The sequence below is a fragment of the Tinamus guttatus genome, unplaced genomic scaffold, assembly GCF_059628265.1.
Source record: "Tinamus guttatus ecotype Peru unplaced genomic scaffold, ASM5962826v1 Tinamus_guttatus_pri_ptg000247l, whole genome shotgun sequence".
NCBI classification, from domain to species: domain Eukaryota; kingdom Metazoa; phylum Chordata; class Aves; order Tinamiformes; family Tinamidae; genus Tinamus; species Tinamus guttatus.
This window is the reverse complement of record NW_028288781.1, coordinates 337,668-359,526: the sequence shown is the minus strand read 5'-3', so window position 1 is coordinate 359,526 and position 21,859 is coordinate 337,668. Positions and strand designations below refer to the sequence as shown.

The following is a 21,859-nucleotide window of genomic DNA, read 5'->3' as shown; positions in this document are numbered from 1 at the left end:
TATGTTCCTAAACCAAGCAGTATTTAGGTAGCGGTGAATGTTATCTGAGAGACTCAGAAGAGGAGCCCTCTTCCTTTTTTCCTCTTTGCAGTAGAAGAGTGACCTGTCACTGCTCTGTTGCCAGCAGCCCATGTGCACTTGGCTCGACGTTGTCCTGATACCCACCTGGAAGGGCTCTACTAATGGAGCTGGAGTTGCTAGGGATGGAGCTGGGATTATATTTTGGCATCAGACCTCCCCTGGGTCTTTTATCTTTTTTGTTATTCTGGTCAACTGGAAATAGCCTGTGCACCAAGGCGGACTCAGAGGCTCCCTCAGAGCATTGCCTCTACACTCTGCTGCATACTCAGAATAAAAGGTGGACCAGAAAAGGTGACTGGGAGCATCTTTCAGTCTAGATCTAAGAGGATACTATGTGTAAAGAATGTATTTTACTTTCCAAAACAAAACTTTCCAAAATATTCATTATTACGGTCATTTCTTCTCTGCTTGCTTTGTTCATTCTTTCAAGCACGGTCAGAGAATACTCTGTTTCAATCAATTTTTAATTCTTTAAGAGTGCATCTTTTCAGATCTGCATTTCTGTCCTGGTCTTTTAAGAAAACCTGAACTGACGAATCATTTAGATTGTTTTTTAATTTTGCCTTGAGATAAAATAAGTAGAAATGAGGCTGTCTGAACCTCACACAGAGTCAAGCCCAAATTGCAAAATTTAGAACCAGTGACATCTCCTTTTTTTTTTTTTTTCTTTTGGTGTCAAATATCTTTAAGCTGCACTTGTTTAAAAATGTATGCATGTAAAGAAAGAAATGAAAACTTCATTTTGCTCTCCTTCAAATCACCAGGGCTTGAAGCGCTGCCTTTAATGGAATTAGGCTCTGATGCATGTGAAGTAGGGCTCGCTTGTGCGAGCGCGCGTCTGAATGCAGTACTTGTAACACTTCACGTTGCTCTGCCGGCGTTTGCTTCGCCTTGTTGTCACAGGGCTTTGTAACAATGTGTTACTCTTCACTGTTACTGCGGCCCATCAGAAATGTGCTTTAAAAGCTGATCATGGTGGGAACGTTAACTGATGAAGTGCTTGTGTTCAGAAGCGTAATGTTTATTCATGTTTGGGTTGAACTGCATTTTCCATAGTGTATAATTTAAGGATTTCACTAGATATTTACCATTTTTGCGTTCAGTCCTTTTCATTGCGAATGGTAAATGTGTTACCTGGATGCTGCCGGACACTGTTGATACCTTCTGATTGACTAAAGGGTTTAGTCACATCCAAAGGACATTTTAATGAGCGCAGGCACAGAGCCCAGGGAGTTCAGCGCAGGGTGTCCCATCCTGACTCTGCAAGATTCCCAGCACTCCCGCTGGTTGCATCTCTCACAGGAGGCTTCTGAAGGGAAGCTCACCCACATAGACTCCATTTGTTTCCTGATGTCTCAGCCAACATACGATAGCATGAACTTTATTAACAAATTCCAAACAATTTCAGTTCAAGAAAGCTGTCCAAGTTAGTTCTTGCTCATTTCTTACATTTGAGGATATCTACAAAACCACAGATGCTCAACAATGGATTTTAATGGATATGTGTATGTGTACTTGTTTATAGATTTCTATGCACTTGATACCAAGACAGATTACAGAGAAAATAAAATGAAGGAAATCTTAAATAAGCACGAGTTCTCATCATAGGGATCAGTGCCATGGATCGAATTGACCATTTCTCATAGCAAGATACTGTAATAAAGTCTTACTGTCTGGTTTCACTTCTTCAAATAGAACAAACAATTTTCTATTCTATAGAGACATCTGATACCAATGAAATATGTAATCAAATTGCAGTGAGTAAATGTGTAACAAGGACGCTTATTTTGCACCATAGGTCGTCTTAAAATTTTTCTTTAAGAAGTCCTGGTGCCAGAAAACTCGAGACTTGAACAAGGAACGGCAGCAGGATATGATCAATTTTCTCCGTATAAGACATATAAATATTTAACAGCCCTGCAAAATTGCAATGACAATTTATCAGCTCAGGAAGACTATCTATCTATCTGTCCTTTACCCTGAGGAGTGGCAGTACTTAGAGGAAAATAAAAAAAAAGAACGGCTACTATGAGTAGGTCAATTTTTGCAAGTCAAATACTGAAACGTGTTCAATTTGGGGAAAATGCATGAAGAAAGGGTCTAAATCAAATGTTCCATGTAAATCTCCACTCTGTATTGAGGAAGAAATCTAACTTTCTAACATAATAATTATGTTTCTGCACTTCTGTTTGTGTTTACTGGTAAGAGACTACTCCTGGAAGAAAAAACTCAGTGGCAACTTACCAGATTTTGAACTATAATTAGATACGCACACACACATACCCCCACATAATGACTATTATGCATGAAGAATAATCATTACAAATACGTTGTATTTATCTGTGCACTGTCATTCCACTTACTTTTGCAACAACACTGTTGAAAAATTACTATACCTTGTTCAAATCAGCTGAGAATATATTAATGGAAATAGCTTTTTTTTTTTTTTTCCTCTCAATAGGCAGATTAGTAAAAACTTGTATTATATAATCAAATTTTACTTCAAGTAGCAAAATTATTATTTTTACATTTTGGAAAAATCAGTCTGGAAGAAACTGAAGACTGGTTTTGAAGAAATTGAATAGGGAAGTTGCTTAGAAATCTGTTGCTTTATATCTAAACCAGGAATTAAAAAAAAAAAAAAAAAAAGGTTTACACATCTGATTCCGTTTTCTTATCCTCTGGAGGATCCTGTCTTCTGTGCTGGCCCTCCGCTTGGCTCCACGGACAGTTCTTGGCGGGGGCAGCAGGTCTGCGCACGTTGCACGGGTGGCGCGTCCCGACGCGGCCGCGCGCCCCGGGGCGGCTGCGGAGCAGCGGGGCTGGCCGTGACCCCGCGCGGCTCTGCTTTCCCTCCGAGGCAAGTTCAAGCACACTTAGGGCATCCCTGACAGGTTGTTTTTTGAACTATTCTTAAAAGCCTTCAATGAAGGAGATTCCAAAACCTTCTCAGGTTGCCTGCTCCAGCCTATGGTTATAGCTATTTCTCCTTAATATCTCACCAAAATATTTTCTGCCCACGGCTCTGGTTTATTTTCATCCAATATGCAAACCTGGTCCTTAGGTATTTGCATCACACATGCTTAAAGAAAGAGCCTGATGCAGAAGTCACACTTGAAGGCCTTTACATACCCATCCCTGCTAACAGGCACCTAGGAGCCAAACTAAATCCACGTAGGTGCTCAACAATTTTCAATGGGAGCTGACAGGACATGAAGAGTAGCTTGCCCTGGAAAAACATGGAAAGAACCAACAAATCGAACCTCTCTACTGGTAAATATGGTTCTTAGCACCCTTCTTTGCACACAGCAGCTGCGTGTTCTCTTCCAACGTGGCATAAAGCTCATGTCCCTGAATGTCACCCTGCTGAAAGACACAGTGACCTAGGGAAGTCACCAAGTTAGGTCTTTAAGCCTTTTGAGAACCCATGCCACAGTACTAAAAAAACTTCCTGCTTCTAAATACTTCTGCATCCAATGGTTATTCCCTTTGGAAGGATTTCTGGGAGTGCAAGGACCCATGTCTAGGTTATTTGCCCAAAAAAAAAAAAAAAGGACATATGTTTATCACACATACACAGTTCATGGAAAAAGTGCTATGACAGAAACGAGTGATGTGGCATGATATGGTTACATTTTTTAAAAAATGGTATTCAAAGAATGAAGGCAGTTTCATTAAACAAATGAAAAAGAAAAAAATTGTTGTCCTCCCAGAGACTGAAAACAACCCTAATTTACAGTGTATGTCTCATATTAATGAGACTCTGAGGAAAAAAAGTTCCATGAAGGGCAAGGACTTTCTTGCCTTAAAAGTGGAGACAACAATTTAACAGGCTTCTTTGAATGAAATGTATGTATGTGACAGACTTGATTGCTGTTCTTCATAAAATTAAAAAGGCAGGTAGGTGACTAAAAGTCCCTTTTCCTAAAGCTAGAGATATATTTCACTGTTATGTTTGCTCAAGTCAATAGGCATTGCCTGTGCTTTTTTTGTTTTTGTTTTCTTTTTGGCTGTTTTACATGATATATACATTTTAAAAAGGACCCCAAGAAATATTTTGTAGTTATACAAATATGCTAGAAATACACACTAGAAGTGTGGAACAAGCATATTTTGTTCAGACTAATGAAATTAGCAACTTCAGGGCACGGTCCAGGTATGTGTTTATACAAACAACTCCTGTAAATTCTTTAGGCCTGGATTTTGTTTGGATTCACGACTGTTTCCATACATGTGATTTATATATTTCTATCTAATGGAAATATTCATTAAAAAAAATCACAAAAGGTAGAAAAACTAACTCCATGAGCACATTGCAGTGGCTCAGATCTGCCTCTCACTCACTCCTCATTCAGTCTGTGACAGCCCTTGGGGGCCACCAGGATTCTCACGGAAGAGCAAGACCCCAATTCCCGGGCAGTCCATGGGGGGTTTCCTGGCATCTTACGTAGTATCGAATAATCGCTAAGCACTGCAGCAAATTTGGCCCCATGTCCGTGGCTCTCTGCTCTATCATTTGTTGAATGTTCAAATCAGTTGAAAGATATTAATACACATTGGGAAAAGAACACAATACCAAAAGAAAAAAAACAGACGTTTTACTAGATTTTTACATTTAGTAGATGGTACTTCAACTCCATGGACACGAAAGTAATTAAAACTTGACCTTGGAAACTTTGCCTTTTTCCCATATTTTATAAAAAAGAAAGAAATGCTCTAAGATACCATTTCAGACGATAGACTTAGCACAGAACATAAAGATTATATGCAAGGGCTAATGCTTTCCCAACAAAGATGATAGGCAACCTCCTTGTAACTCCAGCGACAGAAGAGTCAGCTGAGAACGTGCCGTGTCCCTAAGTTCAAACCTCCTCTGTAATAAAAGAGTCAATAGTTTGGCATAGACTATGCCCTCGTAATTTGACTTCTATCAATAACTATTCCTAGCCACAAGAGAAATATTTGTTTAGCCAATATATTTGTATAGTTTCACAAAACTATGTTGAAGAGAGATGTGTGTGTATATGTGTCTTTTTTTTTCTTTTTTGTATGTATGTATGCATATTTATGAGTTTGGGATGATTCTCTTAAAATACTTAATTTCACTTACATTTTATCTTACATTGCAAAATGTACAGACACCCAGTGTTCTTTTTAACAACATATACAAGTGAGTTTATAGAGCGTTATAAAAGATTTTGTGATTCCAAATTAAAAACCATAGAAATATAATCAAAATAATGGAGAGTGATTTATACTTTTGATAGTACATAGCGCTCATTCTGGTAATATTGACAGCTGCATCTTTGGCATTGAAAATTCATTACAACTTTTAGACAAAATGTTGTTGCTTACAGCTTTTTTTTTTTTTTAAACAAGAAAAACGTGATTGACCAAAATACGAATAGTGGGAAGTACTATTAAAGATTTATTTTATTTTTGTTTTTTTTAGCAAGGATAGCTTAGGAACCCTGAATTACCTTCTCACTTTAGTGTATGGTGTAGACTGTATGAATCCATTTAAAAATCAACTAAGTTGTACCACATTTTTCGGAAAATTATATATAATATAATATATATATATTTTATATTTATTTAGAAGCTTTGAAATAGTACAGTAAACACTTTGCAACACGGTGTATAAACTACAGAATGTCTTTGATAGTTTTGTGGGTCTTCAGATTAACAACATTTTTATGACCCACAGGTGAAAAGAACATGATCACGATCTCTCTTGTAAAGTTGGAATAGTTTGGGGAACACTTGATCACACAAAAATAATATAAAACAGTCAAGTTTAAAACAGTGATATTGCATTTATAATGCACATGTCTTTTATCTGTACGATTGGCTTCTTGTGGTGAATATAAACATCTAAAGGGCTCAGTGACATTTTGGAGAGAGAAAGATAATAATATAGTGCTGTAAACAGGCACACACTGATCAGAGAGGCAAGATCAGTCGCCTCTGAAGTTTCTACAGTTCTACACATTTCAACTCATTTCTCAGGCCTGCTGAGAGCAATTAGGTCCTATAGTTGGCCATGATGTCTCCAACAGCACACAAATCCTTCAGTTACACAGAACTGGATGGCCAAGATAATGAAGTTGAAAGTTGATGCTTTTTGTTGGTCGATTTTGTGCAAATCATGCTGCTTCAGGTAAGTCCTGTAGAAGTGACTAGCATATCCTTTTCCGTGCTGCAGGAAAGAAAGAAAGACACTTCTGAGAAGGAAAAAAAAATAAAAAATAAAAAAATAAAAAAGAACAGTCTCCAACGCTTCGTAGGTTTTAGTATTTCAAAACTTGTCACAAACTGTCGCTTAAAATTCCCATTGTAGCAAGAGTTTAATGTTGATTCACTTTTCAGAGAAAAGTCTTTCTGAGGGTTGATAGTCTGAAAACCAAGCTCCACATGCTGTTTTATTATTCTGTCTAACGTGTCATGGCAAGTATTCCAGTGCGCGCATACAGAATCAGTATGAAAAACAGCAAATAGTCAGACTTGCAGGTTCAATATTACCGGAATTTCCAAGCCTATTTTTTCCTAGTTCATCTTGTTATTTGAAGCAAGATCTAAAATTCCCCAGAGATTCAGAAGCTGGCTTTCCTTCCCTTTCAAAGTGAACCATTAGCCTCATCACCAACTGACCCTTTAGTCTGGTTTGACAGAGAGATGAGAAAAAAGGAGCATTAGTGCCACAATTCACATTTCAGCATTTACTGTCATGCTGGAAATTAACTCATGTTACACAGATGAAGAAGGTCAAAGCCTTAGCAAAACCCATATCCTAATCCCCCAGCTCTAGCAGCTCTATTGCCTCAAGACACTGGCTACTTACACCGTAATTGAGAGCACAGGTAAGAAATTACTTGCACCAAGACTCAGGAAAAAGATGGGTTAAGTTCTAACCTCCATAACACATGAAGGTGAAACAAGGAATTGGTGCGCAAGCTGTAATGATAAAATTAAGAGTGACCTTAGCTTCAAATCAACTAAATCACCACCCTGCACTTCAGTATTTTGCTGGGCACAAAGTGTTAGAACTGCAATAAAAGGGGTCTCCCTCACTTTGTAACGAGCCCTCGAAGCAGGCTGCTGTGAACACGTGTTGATGCCGGCAGGCTGACGCACAAACATATCCACACTCCGTTCCATTTAGCCTAACTATAGGGGTAAGCTACGCTTGCACTACAATCACTGGTAAACACGGGAAATGTTTCTACCATAGCATAGGGAAATCAGATTAATTATAGGAAAATATGTTAACATGGGTGCTGTACAGCACAGAACTGACAAATCTTAAAATTTAAAATAAAACTGCATCTAGCATGGTATGTTTTTGATGTTTTTTAAATAAAGCTATTTTTATATGATTGTAGTTAAGATTTAATGTGAGATCAGAATCTTCCTGATCTTTTAATGTAGCACCAATCATATTTACAAATATCTTTTTAGATAATGCAAGAAACAAACATTCAGATAATAATAACAACAACAACAAGATCTGTAGTCGATCCTTAATGTGGCGCTTGGTGACTAATAATTGCAATTCTCTTGTAAGTAAGTGCAGTAGTCGAGACTGCTCTCTGCCATGGAGGAAGTGGCAGCACAGCACAAACACGGTGACATTTCCAGGGGATAAAAGTATATAGTTGTGCAGCAGTGGCTACTGTTGCTTTCATGCAGCATTACCTTCCTCTGCTTTTATCTGACACTAGGCATTTGTGCTGTTGATTTGGCACTTGAGTTACACAGCAAATTGTGTTATTTCTTTCAGATTTCAAACAGATATTAAGTAACTGACTGCACCTAACCTTTTGACGAGCAGATTAGTACTTTCTTTTTTGATTTTAAACTTTAATTAGTATGCTTCCATTATGAAACAATCAGGCCATTTTATAGCAATAACTAAATAATCTATGTTACGAGTTCAGAATGCCTGCAACTCCCATGCCCTACAAAAATCCTTGTCCCAAATCCTAAAATAGCCTCTGCCAACATGCCCACAAAACGCAGCAGATTTCAGAGGCAAGTTTTGTCCTCCTTGTTTTTTGTTTGTTTTTTTTTTTTTTTTTTTTTTTAGTATGTACACAGAAATTTCTGTGCAAATAAATCTCTCCAAGCCTTTACCAGTATCCCTCTTTACAGATGGGGAATATAAGTCAGAGAGGTTAAATGGAAAGGAGGAAGGACTTGTGCTTAAAACAGCAATAGATGTCAGAACTCTTGATTTCCTGCTCTCTAAGTAAACTTTAAAAAGAAATACTAAGCCTCTCTGTGCCACAATTTCTCCATCTGTAAAACGGGAATAATATTGCTTACCTATCTCCTAGAGGTGCAGGAAGGTTTAAGTCACTATTCTTTATAATCCACTTTGAGATCCAGAGATGGAAAGCGCTATAGAAATGGAAGTATCAGAGTCAGTGTAAGAGCAGGAACAAAACCACCACAGTTCCTGGTGCCGAATTCTCCTCTCAGAACACAACTCTTTTTTCATCCCTTTTTTATTCCCCTTTCTAAATTCTCAAACCAAGTATATAGGGAAACTTCACATCTATATGAGTGTATATTTCCAAAATAAGCAGTTTTATAATTCTATTAATACAATGATACTATTTGTACATTTATTTTTAACAGTCTTTAAGGTGATCAAGATGATTAAGTAATTACCACAAGAATTACAGTTTAAGTTATCAGAGTATATATATTTTATGATGTACTAGCTGTCGCTCCTTCTCCAAAGGCCTGAGACGAAGGTTTTCAGTGTTACAACGTGAGCACTTAATGTATAAAATTTATAAAGAATTTAAACAAAAAATAGAAATAAAATATAGAATATATATATATATATTAAGATCCATTTGCCCCTCAGTACACCTAAGTAAGCCTCATGGTGGTGAGATAGTTCTATGTAGACTGATCACAGAAGACAAAGAGGTCAGTGGTACCAGAAAAAGTAAAGAAAAACACCAGCATAAACAGAAAGAGAAAATAAAGCATGCTGTAATTCACAAAATTACGAATTTCTGCTTATGAATCAGAAACAAACTAAAGACAGTGTGAAGCTGTAGTCTCTCTAATACACACACATGCAATAAATCTTCTCACCCTGTTCTGAATCATCCTCGTGCACCCAAACTTAAGGTCTGGCCCTAGGGCCATGGGTGCAGCCACTCACACTTTCTCTCCTGGCAAGCTCTAGGAGGGATAACCCTGCACTTGAAGCCTCTACCTAATTCCCCGAGCAAAAACGCTGCCCTGCTCTGCACTGCCCGCTCATCTGACCACAACAGAGAGACAAGCGCCTCCCTCCACAGCCTGCAAGCAAAGCAGCCAAAGCTGATGAGGGCTCTACCTAGAGGAGCCTGGCTCTTGCTTTTGCCCTGCGCTATGTCTAGGAGTGCCAGGGAGTCCCTTGGCACTCTCTCTGTTATAACAGAAAGGCTGCACAATTCCCCCAAGTGCCTGTAATCTGAAGATGCCTCCCAATCCCTGGATAACAGACTCTCACAAGAAGGCTGAACATCATGCACGTTGCTGATGTTACAGAAATATTACCGGTCCCACTTCATGTAGGAGAAAGGAAAGACCCTTTCACAGAAAAACAAAACAAAAAACACCTCTTTTAAATCAGAAGCTATGCAGCAAGTGAATAGGTGGGAAAAATCAATACATAAACTGTCCATCTTGCTATTTTAGATCCAAGTTTTGTAAGTTGGTATAAAGATCCAATATTTCTCTTCACATGGGATTTGAGATATGCTGCAATGTAACCATCCCATTTAAAAACATTGCACGTCACAGTGTCACGTTCATGAACATGGGCTCGCTCCCACGCCACGCTGCAAGCGGTGCAAGAACGCAACAGGCTGCAGCCTCTTTGCAATCCACTCACCAAGAGCGCAGCCAGGCAGGCTTTACAGACACTGCCTGGCACTCAAAGTGAACAACAACTTTAACAGAAAATAATTACTGTACTGTACATGCATTATTCCGATGTTGCTTTTAAACTTGCATTTTTTATTTTTATTTCTCTTCCTGTTTTGCAATGTTTGCCTAACCACAGCAGATGAAATATTGCCCTCCTCTAAGTCACACTGGCTTTGACAGGACTGGAATAGACAATTAGAGTGACCGCCAACAAACTGCAAGTTCAGTGTTACTGTTCTAACTCGGCCCCAGTGATTAGAGATCATGATTTAAGCAGCGATAGTAGAAACTCTACATGAAATAGTTTGCTTGTTTCCATGGAGCTCTAAGTCAGTCATCAGCAACTGTATTTTTGGAAAGAGGGCAACGAGTGAATGGGATCACAGAATAAACTACCACGACGCCCTCTCCCTTTGCAGTGGTGCATCCAGGTAAAGGTTGGGATGCACTGCTGGGGCTGAGGGATATGGGATGAGGAAGATGACACTGCTGCCACCCCTCTTATGGGGATAAAAAATCATTCTGGTCACTGCAGGTGCCAACTCAGTGACTTCCATCTATAAAGTCTTTTTTTTCCCCCCTGAATGAATGGTTTCTTAAAAAAGTATGACTAATAATATTTATGAAAACTCCATTAAAAGCATTTGAGATAATTTTAATAGGAGATGGTCCTCCCCAGTTTCATAAGCATTAGCATTTTTCTCAGGTATGCCTTTTTTTTGCTTTCAAGACTTAAGAGATTTTGGGCTTCATGCCTGTGTACTCAGCAGTGCACCGGAACAAAACAGTTTGTGTCCCCAATACCTATGTTACATTTTAGAAATTCTACATACTTTTATTAACTCTGCATTATATCATACAGTTGCAAAATAAGGGAAGATGGGGGATTGCCCCAAAAAAAAAAAAAAAAAAAAAAAAAAAAACACCTCACCCCTATTGCCAGGGAGTCTATTTGTTCTGGCAGCCATTGCTTATGCGCCTGCAATAAACCTGCAAAAATACATGATGGGTCTGAAGACTTTGCCTGTCGCCACTGGCTAGACAAGAGCAGTGCCACCTCCTGTCCGGCCATCGCTGCCATCAGGTAATAAAGAGCAGGAAGGAGAAGCTCCCACCCAGACACACACGCAAGTTCCACTGAGGCAGATTTTATCCCTAATAAACACATGAAATGCCAGAGGACTGAAATGCTCTTTTGGGGATCTGCAAAATCCAAAATATAAGTATTTTTTTCCTAAAATAATCTAAAAACATTTGGACAGGTTGTACATAGCTACCCAGATTTAACCTAAAAATCAAAATAGCGTGTGAGCATTTGGTCTTCAGGCTGTGAGTAAACGGAGCAGGCCAAAATGAATGAGTTTAGCAATGGTTGCAATTATTTTTTTTTTCTAGAAAAAAAAGATTTGCTTTCATGTAAATAAATACACAGATCACTAAAATCTGTTCCTTCCTTTGAGAATTCATTTTTACTCTGGAACAAAGATGATTATGCCAGCCATCTTCCCTATCTCATAAACAACAACCACATACATTATTATTTCCTTTCATCTTGTATTAAGTGCATAATTTATTTCCCTGCTCATAATCACTAATTCCCAGACAAATCCAAATTTGACCGTGGCAGACACTGCGTTGACCATAAGCTACTGAACATGATAAAAAATGTCTCTGCAAGAACGGGGGAAAGCATTTTGCCCTTTGCACAGCCTGAAGTGCCAAGCATCACTTTCTAAATTTGAACACTGTAGAATTCTGTATCAACAATTTATACAGATTATCACTCTTTAAAAAAAAAAAAAAGTTTATTGATGAAATTTCTGTCTGACACATATTGCCATTTACATTAGCTTATTTCAGGATCTGAAAATGTGAAAATGTATGCTCCATAAATTTATTTTTCTATTTGTAAGATTTTTTTGATGTTTGGGGCCAGTTCTTTGAACAGGTCTTGTTTGGTATTTTTGTATAACACGTGGACAGTGGGATGCAAATGTTGACCCATCACAACAGCCACTATATAACACTCCCAACCTGCAATCATGTTTCTGTGGTGCTCTAAAGAATTTCACTTTGTGAGAATAAGTAATCAAGTCCTGATTTCTGTAAGCAAAACCAGATTCTCGTTCTGTTTAGGACTGTCCTTAAGCACACACTAACTTTAAGCAGTGACCTTAACCAACATGTGCTTTATACTGAACATGTGATCAGGAGGAATTTCCTTTCGAGTCAAGTGGTGGTTGTTTATGGCCATCCACAGTCTGTGGCATATCCGATACTTCCCGGCTATCTGTACTAAATGCTGACAATTGTTTCAAGCTGCCAGGTACAGACCAGTGGCATAGGATATGTCACCCTTGATTTATCTCTGATTGCCATTGCTTGCTACAGGAGTGGTGCTTTCCAGTTACTATTCAGTATAGGAAGTGCTAAGCTACCTACGACAGAATATCAAAGAAAATATGAAAGTCAGTTTTCCCACAAGACAAACGAAGTAGAAATTTTCTTCTTTGTATTATGGTAACTGTGTTATCTACTCGAAAATACTAAAGATGATACATGACATCATCACAGAGAGAGAATGACAGAATATTTCTGATTAGAAGAGTTCTTAGAATTATGTGCTGTACTGGGACTGATTAAATTACTTCTAAATTATTCCTGATGCGCAGAATGAGCTCAGAACACATCCTCCAAGAACATTTCCAAAATCTCCATCAGCAACTTGTTCTAATTGCATACCTGTTCTAATAGCAAACTCACATGCTTCCCATTTCACCTAGAGCTACCAATTTCAGTACTATTAATACCAGTTTGATTCTTTTTTTTTTCTTACTGCTTATGTGTTTGTAGGTAATTATCATCTCTTCTCCTCAATCTTCTTTTCTTTTTTCTCCATTTTTTTTAAACAACTCCAGTTTTTACTGCATTCTTCTGAATCCTACTGATACACACCACCTTAAGCTGATGAGCCTGAAAATGAATGTGTAAGTTTGAGAACTAACCAATGGAAAATAAACTAAATGCTGAATACATTAAAATTTTCAGTGCCTTGCAAAGAAAAGGCAGAATATGAACTGGTCCTCCTAAACTGCTTCTAAGTACCTAAGCTCCCTGTACAGCCAAGGGAGAAGCAAACACACAAGTTGCTGTCTGCTGGCCTTCAGAGGTACCTGAATTAACCACAGAGTTAGGCCTGAAATAATTGAATTTACTTGTCCTGACGCTAAGTAACATGTGTTATGGTATCACATGGGCATCACACAGTGCATTGCCCTCCAGTTCATCTTAGCTGATTTTTTTTTCTTTTAATCACACCCTTCTCAGTAGCATACTGATCTGGTATTTCCTCTTGCCTTTCATGAACATGTTATTTTCCTTTTCTTAAGCTAACTACCTTACCTTGTTTTTCCTAAGTAGCTATGCACGCAGCTTTCAAGTAGTCCTTTCTAGTCTATAAAGGTAACGTTGTACTTAAATGTTTCAGAATTTCTCCTCTTCAAAAGACAGTTACTACCAGCTCATTTTACATCTGTAAATAAAACGAGCCTAACACAATTCTTTGCCACTTCAAGCAACCAGAATGGAATGATTCACGCCCACAATATCAAAATTTCTCTGCTGTATCCAGCCATATGTGGGTGCAATGTAGCATGGCCTGTACTGAAAGGGTGCTCAAGAAGAGCCCTGGCCCCTATTCGTAACACCCATGTGATGCCCGGGCTGTGTTAGGGAAGAAGCTGGCACAGAGCTACCCACGCAGACCAAGAACATGCCAAGGAGTGCAAGAGCACAGACCATAGTATCCCGGAGCTGGGAAGGATTCTGTTTAATTTATTGGAAGCAGTGCAGCCATATAGGACATCAAACATATTGCAAGCATAAAACACGTAACGCTTGCTCTCAAGTAGAGCAGAAAAAAAGAAGTTATTGCTGTGTTTAATTTGTGAGCAGGAATTTTTAGATCTCACTTCCTCCCTATACCCACATCTATGTACAGCTACATTAAATTGTCATCTAAATGCCAATCTGAGAATAGATGGATGTCAAATTAAAGCATAACAGGTAACTAAAAAAATCTAAAAGTGACAGAACTTGACAAGATGAATCCACAGTATCAGCATCTATATATTCCTTATGAATAAAGAAAGGCTGCACTGAAGCAGTTTCATAATGAACCCTTTTCCAGTGCTAAATGCAGCTATCATGCTGGAGGTGAAAAGTCAGAGGACTTGGGTCATTCGCTTATATACGAGTTTCACGCACATAACTTCTCCCGTGAATCTGTTCCCACACTTCAGCTAGTCTGAATCCACATTACTCCTTATTTAAGAGGCATTTTCACAGGTAAATAACATGAAACACATGTGCATGTATGCAGGAAAAGGAGATTTACTCTTGCAACTCATACATTCAACACATTTTTCAGGGAGAATTAGGAAGCAAATTCTGAAGATTTTTTTCACCATGTCCACAGTATTTTCCTCAACCAATAAGGAATGTTATCCTACCAAAGAGATTAAATCATCTTAGTGTGGTTTGGATTTTCAGTGAATCCACACTGTTCAGTATTCATCATATTTAGTCCTTCCAACATTTTAGTAGACATTGAAGTTAAATTTTGGATTAAAATTCCCTGCATCTCCGACTTCCTTTGGTACGCGAAAGTACCAAATGCATCACTTCTCATTCTTCTGCATTCACTGTATGATGTTTTTGAAACAAATTAAACATATTGACAACTACTTCCAGGCAGCAGTGATCCAACTGCTAGCATGCCACTGAATTCTCAGGAGCCAGCGATTATACACTTGCCAGATACGCAGTAACACTGGTCTCGATAGTGCACTTGTCTAAACCGGGATAGATAAGTGCAATTCCTTCTCTTAGTGGCTGTTCGTTACACTCTTTAAATGACTGCCTATATTTTTCCTCCTTTGTTCAAGAAACAATAAAAAAGGAAGTGAAGTTCTTAAAAGTGGGCAAAATGAAAGCAAAAAATTCAGAGTTACCGCGCGAAGCAGAAGAGCTTCTCAGTTAAAGGCCAGCTGAGAGGAAAAGACCCTTGTGCACAGAGACCAAGATCAGACACACCTCTGAGCCTCCAGCTCCTCACTGTCTCACTATGGAGGTTTGTAATGTAAAATTAGTATTTATCTATAATGAATAAAAAAAAATAATAATTTCCATGCCTTTCAAACTTAAACATATCATTGCTTTCAGAAGAAACTCATGTTTGTAAGTGACTAAAATACTTTTTGACACAGGATTTAATTATAAGACAAGAAACATTCTGGAATTTTAAACTAGCCTAACTCAGTAATCTCAAAAATGTGTGCTAAAATTTCAAACGATGTTCCTGCTCATTTCCTTAATATTCCACTGGTAGGCATCCAGAAGATGCTATTTCATTTTTAAAGATTTTTTTTCCAGAAACACAATATTCAAGGTAGACATCATCACTTTCAAAATTGTCATGAATGAATAAATGTAGCACTACCTTGAGATAACTCAGAATAGGCCTTCTATGGGTTCCAGTGGAAACTAGGAAATATAGCTATGAAGTTGAGAAAAAATAAGTGATTTTTTTAAAAAATAAGCTAAAATATGATTTTAATTTGCGAGTTATTGCAATTTAACTTTTCAGTTGTTTTCTTTCACTAGAGTTGCAACAGGGAACTGGAGTCTTCCTGAACTAAAGCTGCTACATAAACCTAATGACAGTGCATTTTTTTCCATCAGTGCTTCAAGTAATACTGTGTGCTATGAGTTCTCTTTAAAATCACAATTACAGAAAGAGTTTCAAGTAAAAGTATTTAAATATAGCAGCTAACATTTTTTACTTAAAATTTTAAGAATTCTTTTTTTTTTCAAAAATAAACCATAAATACTTTTTTTATTGCATTACGGATAAGGTATCTTTGCATTTTTATATGTTGCTTTCTGGTTTTACCTTCTATTCCATTCTATCCATTTCCTTTCTATCATTGCAATAATACACTGCAAAAAGTAATCATCTCAGAGAGCTGCAAGAGGAATATCCCTTTGAGAGACAGCTGCAAGAGGAATACTTTCAAATGAAGAATGCAAACCAGTCATGAACGTGAGATAAAAATACTTTTAAGTTATGTAATAATCATTGAACAGTGAGTCATCATGAATGGCTTATTCAAAATCATACCCTATCTACAATAATGAGTAAAAATACATCATAGTCTTGCTCTACACTTATTATATCTTATTTGCTATTACTTGTTGTTCTTTCCTTTTTTAGCTTAATTTACCTTATAGGGATAAAGTATCTGGACTGACAGATTTAAAGCAGGAGTGAACCTTTCTCTCTCTTCACACTTCATGTGCAGGTATTTCCCAAAAACGTGAAGGTTCCATCAGATTTTGTAGAAAAGGACAACTACCCAATTAGGTTTCTTAGCATCAGGTTCTGCCTTCATGTTTGCTTAGCAGTTTTGTATGTTCAAAGACATTCTCGTTTGTACAGAAATGAGACCTGGACCCTATCCGAAATACAAATGCCTGAATGTAAGTTAGAGCTTCACTGTCTGACAAGACACGGAGGATATTCGGCTTTGCAGCAGAACAGATTTAAATTTGAAGAATGCTATTTTAAGATTATTTGTAAGCACAAAAACTCTACTAGTCACAAATGCATAACTTGCTTTTGAGAAAAAGGCTTTTACTCTGCATGGATCACTTGTTTATTCATACCAGTAAACATTACATTTCAGTGCAACTGTTTTCAATTCAGCATTAAACTATTTTATTGCTTCAAATCCCAAGAACTCTAAGATGTAAATAAGACGCGCATTTTGTTTACGCCCATTTTTACCTTAACCATAAGTGAAAATCAAATTGAGTTTAAAATACTTGATGAGAGGACCAGCTCACAGTTTTATCCAATTTGTTTCAGAAACCGGATTAGCTAGTTTTAAAAGCAAAAATATAGACAGGCCTTACTTTTAAAAATGAATCAAGGACCCTTGCTGCTCCTTATGTTTATATGACTACAATGTCTATCACAGTTGTGATAGACATGCCAATAATTTCCAGAAATGAGATACAATTAACCAAAAAAGAAAGAAAATTCTTTCACGGTATTAAGTGTAAAAAAACTGTTATTTTTTAAACATTCCGCAAACAGTAAGGAATTCTAGTTCAAAAGCGTTTTCATAGACTTGTATTAAATATAAGATGAAAATGTACAGTGCTATATACCTTGCCACACAGAAATAGGCTTTTATAGTCCTAAATACATTAAAATCCAAAAAAAGAAACTTTACATGCACTTTTTTTTATTATTATTCCCTTGAAAAACAATCAAAGAAATTTGAGAGATGACCTCTCTTGATAAAAGATGTGGAATATTTATCTCATCTAGGTCATTTATCCTCATTTACATGATCAGTAACAATCATAAATTAAACTATTCCAACTGTGCCTAGACTTCTGAAAACTTTTTAATTTTATTGGCAAACTAGATTGACTACGGCGTGTCAAGTCGAGCAGGTTCCAAAGATTTTGTAGCGCCAGAACCTCAGGCTGCACCTGGATTGTCAATGTTGCCGCGGGGCCTTGGTGCTCTGACCGCAGCCCAGTCTCCCTGGCCGCACAGCGACCTTCATCCTACCACTCCATGGGAGCGAGCCCATGGATCCCCAGGCAAAGAAACTGCCTCAAGAGGGAACTGAACCTATGTTTTGAGCTCTCTGTATGACTCAGACAAGGCTCATTCAAGCCACTAGGCTTTGCAAACCCAAATCCAGACCCAAGTACACCTGTCAAAGGTCATGTAGATACTTAGCATCGAAGCCACATAAAACAGCCAAGGAAAGGGATTATTTTTCCTTTCAACTTTACCTTGCTTAGACTGCTTACTCTTTGAGGAAGGGACTAGTCTCTTTATTTTCTATTTACACCATGACTAATATAGTAAAATCCCAATTCATAGGTAAAACATGTTGATAGTGCTGGCAATAATCTTCATGATAATACAGTTTCATCAGTGAAGATGTAGCTAAATGCTCACCCATCTGAATGTAGAAGCTGCAGCGGAGCTGAGGAGGGAGCTACTTTAGAACACAACTGCTATTCCTCCTTAGCCCTTTGCAGATACTGTGAGTCTGTGCAGAAAACTGCCTTTATGTAGTTTGTTTTAACTTACATCCAAGGGAGATTAGAGTGTGCCAAAGCCATTCTTACAGAAAAATAAACATTTCTGCATGGAAAATTAAGATATCATGGCATTGTCTGGCTGTTTGCTTGTATAAAAAAATGGTAACTCTTGCTAGGAAGAAAAGCAATTCTACACTAATATCAGTGCATAACTTTTAGGAAAGCTCAAAAATATTAGAAGAAGAAATAAACATCTAGAATGGTCCATAATTGCAGAGGAAAAAAAAAAAAGATTTTTAGACGTGAGCCTTATCATCAGTTGTAGACTGATACAGTCCCAAGATAGTTTTAATGGTGCTCTCCCCGACTCTTATCACCAAGGATCTGGTCCTAATATTAGCCACAAACAAGCATCCCATTGATCAGGTATTCACTATGAAAACTGTCACCTTTCAGAATGCAGGGCCACAAAATTTGAATCTTGGATTACAGTTTTTAGACACTACGGAAATAAATACTTATGAAAATAGTCGCTAAAATAAACTCCACTGAGTGACAAATGGCTAGAATCTTTTTTTTAAAAAAAAACCATAAATTGTCCAAAAACTACTTTCTCACCAGTGTTATTTCCCTTACTTTCTCAGGCAAGTTCAGAATCCCTTTTATGTTTTGTGAACATTCATGTCATCACAAAAATCAGTTTCTTAACTGTTTGCAAAAAGTCAATGTCCAAATCACATGGATGAATAAGAAGAAAATGAGTGTAAAATATGCAGTTAGAATATGGAAGTTAAAAGAATTCTAGAGTCACCCTGTAAGAAAATCATTTTCAAAAATACTACGATTTACTGACCCTATGACAACTGCATAACTTGTATTCATAATACATACTTTTAAAGTACATAAGACCATTTAAAAACATATTCATAAAATATATTATTTGAATACAAAGATCTGTGCTTGGCCTCAGAATACTACACAGAATATGTATATTCATATGGAAACTGGCCCAAAGGTCAGTATGTAAGGCCAAAATTTGATCGTGGAACATAAACCCTTTCAATTCTGAGGATTTGTATCTTCTTCTACATCATCACAGCTTGTAATGTACTTGGAGATGTTTCTGTTTGTCCACAGAATGACTTGATCTTTAAACAAATAAAGATAACTTAATCACCATAATTAAGCTCTTGGTTTCAATCATATTCTATAACCATGCGTTTGACAGATTAACGTGTTATTTTTTCAAATGCATATCAGCTTATCAAATAGATAAGAAATTATTAGTTCCGAAGTTGGTTGCCCTTCAACTGTTTTATTGCCTTGCTGATCTCTCTCGTTATTCAAAACGGCAATGCAAGTGCCAGCTTACCTGCTCTACTTTCATTCACTCTTCTGTTTACTTCATGTCCCTACCACAGTTTCTCTAAATTAATTAGCACTAAGCTTTCAATGAGTCTTTGCAGAGAAATATTTTCAGTACTTCTGTTGTTATGCTATATGTTTCTAACAAAAGGAATAGTTTGGCTAGAGCAACATAGTGGTACCATTTGTTTAATGACTTTATAACAGTATTTTTAGTATATTCCTTTCCTTTTTACTACCTGACATTTCATTTCCTATTTGGAAACTAGGTGCATTGGGGGGCACTTTTCTGGGAATTATTGCAGTCATTTTTCCTCTCATAAACACAGGAATTCTTCCAAATTCTCGAGCTAATATGCATTGCCTTGCCATTTTAGCTATCCTAAAGTTCCCCACTGAACAACCCCTTCGGATCACGATGCAGGGCTCACTAAGTAGGCACAAACTTGAGCAGAAACATTCACACTGCTCAGTAAAAGCTCCATATAAAGCTACCATCTCCTTCATCACTGCTGCACCAATGGCACTGTTCGAGCTAGGCAGTTCTCCCAGGCATGTTGCTGTGCTGACACCGCTCCGTGGGGTCAGAGGCTGCCTGTGTTTTGAGGAGCACAGCACACCTCACTGCAAAACACGGCCCTACCATAGACTATCATAGCCTTGCCTGAGCTCGTTTTATGCCATCTGCAAATGCCACCCCTTTGTTTTCATTTCCTTTTCTAGATAATGTTCTAAGCTCTACTGCACTGCACACAGACTCAAGGAGCTCTGCTTCTTCTAAAATGCTACATTTACCCTTCTGATTCTGTTCCAGCTCAGACGCTGAGAATCAGGTAAAGCTTTACCCTGTGACAACACCTGCTTACGTAAGTTGCTTCAAAGGCTTTTTTGACAGTACGAATACATGGTATTGATTAATTCTCACCCACTCCATCAGAATTCTAATAGACTGAAGATCTATCTGCTCATTTTCTAGTACAGATGCCACCTAGCATCTGTGTGTCCCTAAACCCTTTTAGTGATAATTTTAAGCCTTGTGCTGAAGTCTCTGACTGGTCTATAAAAGTACCCTTTTAGTGATAAACACAACTTCTGACATTCTTTGCTCACTAGCTTTTCTGCAAAATCGAAATATTACAGAAGCACATAGTCACTTGGCTTAATGCTAATTGTTTTAGCCAGTTATTCAAGAACAGCCTCTTCTGTGACTTAGTCTCTCATGTTTATAAAAGGTCACCTGGGATGGGTAGCTTCCTATAAATCTTTCTTTCCCTCACTCTCTCCTCTCTCTCCTTCGTAAACACCAATGCACAGAAATTACTTAGCCTTTGTGCAATGTCCTTGGCCTCACTAATTGCAACTCAGGAGACCAGACCCACCAATTCTCTCCTGGGCTTGCTACATCTGATATCTTTAAAAAATGTTTTAAGATATTTTATTCCTGTGCTTTTGGTTATTCACTCTAAGAAGTTCATCTTATCTCTCCTAATTTCCATTCTGAAGTTTACTTGCTAGATCCTATGCTCTTTTATCATAGCTGTACTTCAAAATCTTTCTCTCTCTTTAATAAAGAACTATTAAGTACAAACAGCTTTTTCATCCTGCAATATTCTTGGCCGCTCTTTTCTTCATATAGCACTTTTCATACATGCTGCCATTTTTAATCAACATTTCCATTAAATATGAAGGTTGAGCTTCATATTTTTGAATCACTTATAAAAACATTTGTTCTATTGACATACTATTTTGCTGAGATTTTTTTTGCTAAAATATTGAATTTAACTTCAATACAGTTGCTCAATACACAGTTGCCCTTCCTGAGTCCACTTCTTATTTCTCTTGCTCTGCTCAGTGAATGTTTTATAAATAGGGAATTATTTACTCATTGAGACAAGTATTGCATTGTTTTTCTTTTCCTTGTTCCTATTACTTACTACTCAATTATAACCTGACATTTTACTAAAGAAAACATTAAGTAGGAGAAGAAGAGAAGAAATAAATATTACCATTGCCTGTACAGTAGTTTTAGCTTTGAAATAAAGTGAAAATAGCACTTTAGCAAAGAAATAAAGTGAAACTAAATCTGGATTCTCAAGTGAGGATTATGTAATACAACTCATTGATATTACTTTTTCTAAAATCTTTTACCTCAAGTATTTTATGCTCTTTGACCAGAAAGATACAAAATATGGACTGATGTGGAAAGTTTTCAACAAAAAATTATCTGCATAAAAGTTAAGACCCCTTAAACTGTAAATGAAACAAATGCATGTTTCTTTGCTATTTGAAATAAAATTGTCAGACAGAACTACCAGAATGGCAGTCTAGACAGAGATCATCATCACTGTAA

At 37.4% G+C, this 21,859-nt stretch overlaps 1 protein-coding gene across 3 annotated transcripts in view; it reads right to left on the bottom strand.

Annotated features, from left to right (window-relative positions):
• Positions 1-5,489: 5,489 nt before the first annotated feature.
• Positions 5,490-21,859, bottom strand: part of PCDH10 (protocadherin 10) — a 31,278-nt gene continuing 14,908 nt past the window's right edge. The window contains exons 5-6 of one of the 3 annotated variants that reach the window (XM_088526539.1): positions 8,407-8,481; positions 5,490-6,740 (exon numbers count right to left, since the gene is read on the bottom strand). In XM_088526539.1, the coding sequence (XP_088382665.1) occupies positions 8,447-8,481 (35 nt within the window). In that variant the 3' untranslated portion in view covers positions 5,490-6,740; positions 8,407-8,446. The remainder of the gene's footprint in view (positions 6,741-8,406; positions 8,482-21,859) is intronic. The other 2 variants (XM_088526540.1, XM_088526541.1) reach the window with 2 other exon arrangements.